General features: G+C 34.8%; 1 protein-coding gene across 3 annotated transcripts; it reads left to right on the top strand.

Annotated features, from left to right (window-relative positions):
- Nucleotides 985-10,944, top strand: LOC18602181 (probable LRR receptor-like serine/threonine-protein kinase At1g06840). 3 transcript variants are annotated; one of them, XM_018119422.1, is made up of 21 exons: nt 999-1,307; nt 1,395-1,497; nt 2,078-2,228; nt 2,381-2,452; nt 2,537-2,608; nt 3,057-3,200; nt 3,292-3,363; nt 3,494-3,565; nt 3,794-3,868; nt 4,171-4,239; nt 4,371-4,430; nt 4,643-4,714; nt 4,859-4,945; nt 5,100-5,168; nt 7,245-7,753; nt 8,280-8,438; nt 8,540-8,823; nt 9,028-9,079; nt 9,461-9,711; nt 10,091-10,225; nt 10,382-10,944. In XM_018119422.1, the coding sequence occupies exons 2-21, from the start codon at nt 1,395-1,397 to the stop codon at nt 10,721-10,723; spliced, it is 2,850 nt and encodes a 949-aa protein (XP_017974911.1). In that variant the 5' UTR covers nt 999-1,307; the 3' UTR covers nt 10,724-10,944. The 3 variants fall into 3 exon arrangements, with proteins under 3 accessions (XP_017974912.1, XP_017974911.1, XP_007033464.2); XM_007033402.2 differs by having other exon boundaries at nt 4,362-4,430; XM_018119423.1 differs by lacking the exons at nt 9,461-9,711; nt 10,382-10,944 and having other exon boundaries at nt 985-1,307; nt 4,362-4,430; nt 10,091-10,215.

Here is an 11,102-nt window from a genome sequence, read left to right as displayed (position 1 = left end):
CTATTTCACTACTCAAAACTTACTCTCAATATTCAATTACATATTCATTCTCTTAACATTCAATAAATTGATTTTTAATATATTTTTTACATAATATGTTATTCTCAAAATAAAAACAAACATATTTTTCTCATACTAAATATATTTTTCTATAATTAAACACGTACTTTTAACAATATTTTCTTTCTACCCACTATTATAAATATAAAAATTTAAAAAATTGAGAAGCAATTAGAAAATAATCAAAACCTCAATAGATATTATTCTCAAAGTTTTCCAAATATTCTCTTTTTTCAACCTTTTTCATACGCCGTGCTCCGCCGTTTTCTTTACCTTCCTTGTTATTTCTCACCGTCTACTATCAGAACACTTACACCTCAATAACTATTTCAACCTTTATCACCTCTAATACAGTCCGATTTACTTATTACCAGTCGTCCTCTCTTCCCGTCAAAAGAACACTTTGCAAACCATTAGAATATCATTTCGTACCATCAATCTTGATAGTACCTATCCAATCAAACCCCATAAAAGATCCTTTGATACATCCGGCAAAGTTTAGACAAACCATAATTAGTCTTTTTTCTTTGTTGCTTTTTTTTTTCTTTCTTTTTTTAAATAATCAATTGATAATAATAATCTCATCTCAACAAGTGGCCCAAAAAATATAATCTTGATCTTGACTTACCGTACCAGTACAATTTCGTATTTGTCAAATGCATCGCAATCCACAATATTACACGCTTCGATGCCATTGGATTCGATTCTCCAAGCAAATTTAAAACGTTCCCACCACGTTGCACCTATAGTCCTCGTCCAAGAAGGCACGTCCTATACTCTACAAAAGCGAAAGAAACTATCATATCACGCGCCATTGCATCTCACGCCCATGCTCCAGGCTCAAACCAGTCGGCGGTTCTCACCACGCGCGCTTGATGAACCATAATGGTTGGTTAGTTAGTCCTAGGAAGTCGAGGGGGAGCAGGTAGAGGACAGAACGGAAAAGATATCGAAACGGGTTCTGTCCATATCTCCGAGGCAGTTGATGGGGAAATGTCGATGAACGGACCATGACGACAATGCTTTTGAGAGCGGAAAGTCAACAGCTTTCTCCATCTCCATGAATATTCAAATTGATTTTTTCCGAACGCCAAGGCTGTAGCCGCTACGCTTCAAACTAAGCGCTATCCGCATCTCATTCACTCTCCTCTGCCTCTGCTTCAAACTAAGCGCTATCCGCATCTTAGTCACTCTCCTCTGCCTCTGCTTCCTTCCTTCTACCTTTCCCAACCTAATAGGAGAAAGTAGTAAGAGATAGAAATTTCATAGTATTTTTTGGGAAACTTCTTCTTTTTTTCTTTTTTTTTCAATATTTGATTAGTTGAAGTTGGCAGATGATGATGATGAGAGTGAGCGACTGCATACTCGGCCTGTGGCTGTGGTGTTGTTGTCTGCTGCTGCTCCTTGCTGCTGCACAGATAACAGATCCTTCCGAAGGTGAGAAATGATTTTCTCACCAATCATCATTTGCTTCTTCTTAATTTTCGATATATTCTTCAAAAGTAAAAGCAAAAAAAAAAAAAAAATTTCTTCGACCATAACTCCAACAATAATCTTAAAAGCTACGTCTTTTCTTTATGGCTGCTGTAATCTAACACATAGAAATTTCTATATCAACACCTTTTATGCTGGGTGCAGCTTAAATAACTTTCGCGTATATATAGGGTCTCAAATATCATAGCTGACCTTGATTATATATGAAATAACCAATTTGTCCAAATAACAATAATAGCAAGAGTAACAATCCTATCACAGTACTTGTATCAAGTTGGTATCGAGTTTATTTCTTTTCTGTCTGATTCTGCTATAATAGAATTTTGGATCGTACTATCGGGTAAGGCTAATTTGTACTGCTTCCCTTCCCATCTAAGCATGTTTTGGTGTGAAATGCATGTTTTTGCTTTTGACTAATAATGTTAATTTTGAAGCCGCAGCCAGGAATTTATTAGTTACTACTATTACATTGCTAAATTCCCTTTTATGTTCAAGTAAGCATATGTTTCATTTCCAATTGCAGTTAGTGCTTTGATGGCAGTGACGGAGAAATTAGTTGATCCCATGAAGAATCTCAGAAATTGGAAAAAAGGGGATCCTTGCACATTTAACTGGACTGGAGTTATATGTTCTGATAATCTTGGGAGTGATGGATACTTCCATGTTCAGGAGCTGTACGCTTTCTCTTACCAATCTTTTCATTCTCCACATCTACTTGTATTAGGGTTACTGCTCTTCTTTTCGGCGTTATTCATTTTATTGATTATCAATAAAGCTTGGACATGTACAGTTGTTGTTGCTAACTGCCTTATGTAAATTGATGCAGTCAGCTACTAAATATGAATCTTTCTGGAACTTTAGCACCTGAGCTTGGCCAACTTTCTCATCTCAGATCACTGTGAGTTGAGAAATATAATATATCTTAACCATTCCTGATCAATTTCCACTGAGGCTAACACCAATTTTCTTTTATTTCTGGAAGAGATGTCATGTGGAATGAATTGACTGGCAGTATACCTAAGGAGATAGGACATATCTCTACCTTAAGACTCCTGTAAGTTGGATTCTTCTTATTCCTTCTTCTTCAACAAAGGAATTTTAGTTAATCATAAATATCTTTTTTAAGGTGATATCTCTACCTTAAGACTCCTGTAAGTTGGATTCTTCTTATTCCTTCTTCTTCAACGAAGGAATTTTAGTTAATCACAAATATCCATTTTAAGATGATATCTGTACCTTAAGACTCCTGTAAGTTGGATTCTTCTTATTCCTTCTTCTTCAACAAAGGAATTTTAGTTAATCGCAAACATCTTTTTTAGATGGATCAGAAGGGATACTTGACAGAAAAAGGAATTTTCTCATAATTCTATTCTTGTCTCAATATAAGCCCATGACTAAATTTATGGTGCGAAATTTATTCAAAGTTGTTCTAATATCTACATGAATGGCTCTTTGACAGTGATTGTTGGTTTTAACTTTCTGCATGGCATTTATGTATGCAGACTCTTGAACGGAAACAAATTATCGGGTTCTTTGCCAGAGGAACTTGGCTACCTCTCAAATCTGAATAGACTTCAAATAGATGAGAATAACATTTCTGGCCAAATACCAAAAGCATATGCCAACTTGAGCAGTGTGCAACATCTGTAAGTGAATCTACAAGCTAAATGTTATTTTAACTTAACAAGGAGGTTAAGACTTTTCTCTGTATCTTATCTGCTTGTTTGTAATGTGCAGCCACTTCAACAACAACTCACTTAGTGGTCAAATTCCCCCTGAGCTATCTCAGTTAACCACTTTGGTTCACTTGTAAGTTCATATAAAATGTGCTCTCCTACATATGTGGTTTTCTTTTTCTGAATTTTTTGCATGGTTATCTATATTTTTTATTTTTATTTTGTGGTGAGTGATTGGTGATATGAATTTTGATTCTCCGCAGGCTTTTGGATAGTAATAACTTCTCTGGATATCTCCCACCAGAATTCTCGAACATACCAGATCTGGCCATACTGTATGTTTCTTCCCTTCAATCATCTTCCCCATTATGTGATTTAGTTATTGATCATTATCTTCCAGGTTTAACTGGCTTCTTTATTGATGTAATTCCTTTTTCTTATCATACCAAGTGCTGGCCATTTACTAAAGTTTTAAATAGCATAATTTGATAAGCATGCATGTGTCATTCTTCTTAGATTGCTGTCAATTCTCTTGACATTAATTGTTTTCTTCATAACCACAGCCAGCTTGATAACAACAACTTCAATGGCTCTGATATTCCAGCTTCTTATGGGAACTTTTCCAGATTAGCAAAATTGTGAGTGTTAGTAAACCATTTAGTCTTGCCATTTATTTAGTGAAGTAGTAGCAATGCTGATGCTTACAAAGGTAGTCATTTTGTGTCATTAGGATTTAAAAGGAAAAATCATAAAGACCATGGAATTGCTCCTAAGATAGAAATACATCAAGTCTAATGTTGAAATAACCTACTTTTCACTCTCGTGATTAATTCTGTCTTGCTTTCGTATTTAATACAATGGAAAAAATTGTACAAGCAATATTTTGCACCTATCTGCTCAAGACTGCTGATGCTATTTTATTTCTTGTGGCAACTTTCAGAAGTCTTAGAAATTGCAGCTTGCAGGGAGCAGTTCCTGATCTTAGCAGGATATCAAGCCTTAGATATCTGTATGTCTGGGTTACTGTTTAATTTATTGTGAGGTCTTTAATATTTACCTTAATGGGCTGCATTTATTTTATGCAATAAGACTTTCAGAAGTCTTATTCTTGTTTCTGCACTTATGCGCCAGGGATCTCAGCTGGAATAATCTTACTGGACCCATACTATCAAATAAGCTTTCAGAGAATATGACAACCATGTAAGTAAATTGCCAATTTAAACTTATCAATTGTTCTGTTTCAAAAAATAAATAAAGCATCTCTTGTCAATCTTCAACTGCTTCAATCTGGATATCCCAATTGCCTCATATTTAAACCGAATGATAAGTTAATCTTTGAAATTTGTCCTTTTGATTATTATATCAAAACGCAATGAAGACAAATTCCTAAAATTGCTTCTTGTTAATGGCAGTGATCTTTCAGATAACCAGCTAAACGGATCTATCCCTGGAAGTTTCTCGGACCTTCCTTCACTTCAGGAACTGTAAGAATCTATATACATATGAAAACTGCTATATATTTCCTATCATGGAATGATGCTTGTTTAATATCTAAATATGATGCTCTTGTGACTTTAATGGGCAAATATATTTGCAGAGTCTAGAATCTAAATGATGGTTTATTGCAGATCAGTCAAGAACAATCTTCTGACAGGTCCTGTCCCTACCAACATTTGGCAGAATATGTCCTTCAGTACAAGTGCTAAACTTACGTTGTAAGATCTTGAAATTAGAGAACTCGCATTAACCATAAACCATTACACTTCTTTGAGGAGCTTTGTATTCATGCATGCACATTGCAAAGCAATGTAGTTATGAAATAGAATATATTGATAATATTTTTCCTTTCTTTGCACATTCAAAATTCAGGGATCTTAGAAACAATTCATTCTCAAGCATTCAAGGACATCTAAATCCTCCGGTGAATGTTACCTTGAGGTAAACTTCTTATATCTCTGGAATCATGCATTAGCCTCAGTCAACTAATTGTTTAATTTGTTTTTAGTTGGTATATCTATCAAAATATGTTTTGCTAGTAAAGTGAAAATTTGAGTAAACTATACCTAAAAATTAACAGTTTTACTGTTATTGTGCCCTTGGGTTCATGGATGGGGAGGGGGAGGGTTAAATGGCCATGCTGTCTTTCTATAATTCTTTCCTAGCCCGCAGAGTTTTCTTCATTTTTCTTATTAACATTTTCATTAATCTTTGAGTTCTTTTCAAAGTTATTTATTATAGACTTACATAAATCTTTCTTTTCACACAACTCCTTTTATGCATTTGATTTTCCAAATGTTTTACTAAAATTTCCATATAAATAATTAATGAATGACTGCTTGATTATCACATGAGAGTTATAGGACTTGATTGCTTAAAATTGAGCTCTTCCTATATGTTTCTCAACCAAACCAACTCACAAGTGGTGTTTGCTATGGTTCATTATCAACACTTCTTTGCTATTTGTTTCTAACTCTTCCTATACTCTAAGTTTCTTCCAACAAACAAAAATATGTAAGTGGTAGATCTCAAATGGGGATCCACACAATCTGTATCAGAATAACCCTTTCCTTGAAGATGATCATGGTTTCTCTAAAGTAGGCCATGTCTTGGAGCACTTTTGGGATATCTTTAGATATATAGAATAGCATCCCTATTACAGTTTTCAAGATTCCAAAAGTTGGCTAACACACTTACTGCAAAATAAAAGTTTGATACCATGTCAAATTCTATTATGAAGCATATTAATATATAAGATCTGATTCATAGGAGTTCCTATGTGCTCGAATGTCATATGAAATATATGACGAGCAATGCAACCTAAACCAGTTGGCAATTAGCAAAGAGGGCTCTCTTATGTTGAAGGACTCAAGTCAAGATATTCTAAAACTTAATTAACGTGGGATTTATCACCATTAATACTCCCCTTTCATGTAGAGACAACAAACTATCACATGGCATGTATTTCACACATAGGTAGGACAAGTGTACTACATGAGATTCAATAGGTGGGGATTGTGTTTTCTTTGATACCATCTTAATTTAAAGAGAAAGAGAGAATACATTGAAGATGAGAAGTAGAGAGTCTACCAATGCGGTAGCCTCCTATGTATTATAGTAAAATAACAAAATACTAATTAAAAAAAACTCATTGCCTTTTACATTAATTCTTTAATGATAATGGTAATAGAAGTGGCCATTTGCAATGGTCAATAGATCCCATTATCAACTTGCTTAATTTGTAGATTATGAACTTAAAACAAATCAAAAGCTGTATGAGCAAGACCATGTGCAGCTATGAGATTTGTCATATGAGATTACATGTAGCACAATTAATTTATTTCCTTTACAACCAAATTTTCAAGGTAATATAAGGTTGATTAAAAATAATAGATGTTTAAACTTATTGACCTAGGATACAGATAGGACGGAAAATTAGAGGGGAAATGGAAGAGACAAAGGAAATTAGGGGATAAAAAAAACAGGAGAATGGAAAAGCTCAATAGTCAATATTCCAAAATCTCAAATTCATAATCCTAACCACCAAAAACTTAAACAACATATCTACTTATAAGCTAAACCTAAAGTACTCCACATATTAGAAATTACAATAAAACCCATAACAATACATCAAAGTGATTAAATCAAATCTGAGATAATTTAATTCTTCAGTCAGCTTTTCTTTATCCTGTATCATTTATGTATGCTTTAGAAAGATGTTAAGATTTTAAGACAACCTACAGAAGAAACGGCTCATAATTGAAAATGACGGGATATGTTGTTTCTTAAATATTTTTTCCATGCATTGTCTTGTTTAATGGGTTACATCTTAGGCTCATAGCACATTTTCTCTTTTCCCACTTACACGTTTAAATTATTTCCCTTCTCTTCTTTCTTTTCTCACCTTCAGTTGTAATGAAAATAATTGGCGCATTAATAAAAAAAGGTCATCCTTCGTCATGCATTGTCTTGAATTTCATTTCTCAAATCCTTACAGTTTCAGCAGTTTTTCTTTAGGCTTGGAGGCAATCCTGTCTGCAATAATGCAAACTTATTGAATTTAAGCCTGTTCTGTGGATCTGAATCCGGAGAGATGCCTACATACTTAAACAACTCACCAGGGCAATGCCGAACTCAAGAGTGCCCTACAGACGGTTTCTATGAGTATATCCCAGCATCTCCTGTGCCATGTTTCTGTGCAGCACCTCTCAGAATTGGATATCGTCTGAAGAGCCCTAGTTTTTCTTATTTTCCTCCATATATCCAGCCATTTGAGGTGTACATGACTAGTTCTTTGAACTTAAGCCTATATCAAATGTCAATTGGTACATACTCTTGGGAAAAAGGACGTCTAAGGATGTACTTGAAGCTTTTTCCTAGTATCGATAATAAAAGCTCACATGCTTTTGATAATAGCGAAGTTAAGCGAATCAGAGACTTTTATTCATCATGGAAGTTTCATCGTAACGACGTTTTTGGACCATATGAGTTGCTTAACTTCACTCTACTAGGACCTTATGAAGAGAGTATGTATTTCATCTTGCATTCTTGTAGTAGTTAATGGAATAAAATGCTTTCTTATGTATAGATGACAAGGTAGAGTAGTAATTGAGAAGCTGGTTTTTATTACTAGCCTGAAATAAATAAATGCCACCAAAAACTGTATATTCTTAGGCTTGAACCTTTTAGGACAGAACTTGAATTTCACTTTTAACTATGTTGAGAGTGCTCTGCTAGATATATAGAAATCAAATTGGTATAAAAATTGTTAGAATATCTATTTGTACAAAATGAGATAACCAATACGAGCAAAATCAAGCTGCTTTGGCATGTTAAATGGTACACATTTGAGAAAAGCAAGCCTGTCCTTGGGTACAATGAGCTAGAATGTAACTAGGAAATGTGGTGGATGTATATCATTTTATTCTAAGAATTAAACAGTGAGCTATTTGATAGATTAATTTTGTGTATAGTAGTTCTATGACAGTTTCTTCCTTTTATTATTATTATCATTATTATTAATGATGCCTTATTTGATTGTTATTGCTGTAGGGAACTCGGAGAATGAAAGTAAGGGTATTAGGAAGGGCACTTTGCTAGCCATTGTAGGCGGGGGTGTTGCCTGTGCAGTTGCACTGTCTGCTGTAGTAACAATTCTAATAACAAGAAGGCATGCTAGACACCAGCTTGCAATGTCAAGAAAACGTTTTTGTAAGCTCCTTAATATAACTATTTAAGTCTTTCTTTGTCCCCATAATATAGTCTCTAAGTATCACTGAAAATGAGTCTAAATTTCTTATTTCACTTTGCAGCGTCAAGGGTTTCTATGAAAATTGATGGGGTGAAAAACTTTACATTTAAAGAAATGGCTCTTGCTACTGACAACTTTAACAGTTCAACTCAAGTTGGGCAAGGAGGTTATGGAAAAGTGTACAAAGGAACTTTATCCGATAAAACAGTTGTTGCCATAAAACGTGCAGAAGTAGGATCTTTGCAGGGACAAAATGAATTTTTGACAGAGATAAAGCTTTTGTCAAGGTTGCATCACCGTAACCTAGTTTCATTGGTTGGATACTGTGATGAAGAAGGGGAACAGGTATATTCCTGTGGTCCTGACCAATAAATACCTGTATTATGTCACTTGTGTGTGTGGGTCAGGGGGTGTGCATGCACATTTTTTTGTGTCCTTATGAAGTGGTTTTGAAAGGTCTAAGCAGGGTATTCATCAGTTTTTAGGTATATAAGGTCTGACTTAATTAGAGATGTACTTCATATCTTTGGGTTATTGGTGGATTTGCAGATGTTGGTATATGAGTTCATGCCCAATGGCACCTTGAGGGACTGGCTTTCTGGTATGAAGTTTTCAGGATTTATTGCCTTTCAATTTTTATATTATGCTCCTTATTTTGTATACTTCTACTTTATGTATGAAGTGTTAACAAATTATCAAAAATTTTGGTGTTAGCATACAAAGATTACACTTAGTTCATTTTAGAATTGGACTAGATTTTTGAAGTGTTTGTTTATTTGGGAAAACCAAATAGTTTGTCATGTGCTATTTTTGAAGTGGGGAAATTCAAACCTAGCTCTTTGAGCTGGAGATTTTAGGTCAAATATCCAAGCGGTATGAATCAATTTTCTTTTGAATCTTTTGGCTCGTGAATATGCTGATGCTGATATGTTTTCAAAATCTCTTCTTAGCTCATAAAATTGATGTAAACCTTGATATGCAGCTAAAGTTAAAGAAACCCTAAATTTTGGAATGAGATTACGTGTTGCACTGGGTTCAGCCAAGGGAATTCTTTACCTCCATACTGAAGCACATCCTCCTGTATTCCACCGAGATATCAAAGCCAGCAATATTCTTCTTGACTCCAAGCTTAATGCAAAAGTTGCTGATTTTGGTCTCTCACGGTTAGCTCCAGTCCTGGAAGATGAGGGGACTGTGCCGGATCACGTGTCCACAATTGTGAAGGGAACACCTGTGAGTTTGGCTCTGTTTAGCGGGACTCATCAAAGATATTATAGGAAAGATTGTCTTAGACTTAAGTTGGAGTTGTCAGTGATACATGGTTAAAAGCCATCTCATTATACATTATATTTGACTCGTTGTAGGATGAAACTATTGGAAAAATTGTCGGATTAATCTGGTCACAGAAAATTATATGATATATGGTACATTAAACTCAGAAGTGAAGTTTATTCTTTTTCTTCCAGAGAGATTAGATTTCAGTTGCACTATCGGTTAAGCATAGACTTCCATGTGCAGATCGGGTCCCCTTCTTTTAGACATAAACTTCTACATGTTAGTCACCATATTGCATTGCTGAATTTTTACTATTTATTGCTCTCGTTGTCCGCAGGGTTACCTGGATCCAGAATACTTTCTGACCCATAAGTTGACTGACAAAAGTGATGTTTATAGCCTTGGAGTTGTTTTCATGGAGCTGTTGACGGGTATGCAACCAATATCACATGGCAAAAACATCGTCCGGGAGGTACTCTCCTGCATAGTCCTCTCTATATTCCTAACTGAATCTTGTTTGAAAGCTGCAACAACATTTGTCTTGCACATTTTACAATTTTGGTCAATCTTATCGTTCCTCTCTTGTATTTCCTTAAAGCTTCTTATTTAATCTGAACTCAATCTTCAGGTGAATATGGCTCATCAGTCAGGCATGATGTTCTCTCTAATAGACGGTAGAATGGGTTCTTATCCTTCTGAATGCATTGAGAGATTTGTAGGTCTAGCCCTCAGTTGTTGCCATGACAAGCCAGAGAAGCGACCATCGACGTTGGATGTGGTCAGGGAGCTAGAATACATGCTCAAGATGATGCCAGAGACTGATTCCGTTTCTTCCGAAGTAATTTCCTTATCTGGCAAGTCATTGTCATCATCCTCATCCTATAGTACCAGGGACCCGTATGTCTCCTCATCGAATGTGTCAGGAAGTGATCTTATCAGTGGTGTTATTCCTTCCATCACAGCCCGCTGAGAGCACAGGCTAGACGAACACATACAATCGAGTATCACCTGTTCATTCATGCCAACTCTTTTGGTGCCGACGGATGAGAAGAGAACAACGTAAAACCTCTTGTGAAACTATAGGAATGTAAATATGCTAGTGTTTTGAATACTAGGGATTTTGAGTAGAATGGGACTTTGTAAGAATAGAATAAGATAGGAAAATAATAAAATAAAAATATTATTATGTAATTTGGTTGATGAAATAAAATAAAATAGAAATTATTGTTATGATTTATTGTAATTTTTTATTGGTAAAAAATAATTTTAAAATAATAAAAAATGATGAAAATATTTTTATTATAATGTATGATTATTTATTTATTAATTTTATTTTTTAAATATATAAT

This window comes from Theobroma cacao, chromosome 4 (assembly GCF_000208745.1).
Source record: "Theobroma cacao cultivar B97-61/B2 chromosome 4, Criollo_cocoa_genome_V2, whole genome shotgun sequence".
Taxonomy (NCBI): Eukaryota; Viridiplantae; Streptophyta; class Magnoliopsida; order Malvales; family Malvaceae; genus Theobroma; species Theobroma cacao.
Note: the sequence above shows the minus strand (reverse complement) of the source record. Positions and strands in the feature narration are given on the sequence as shown.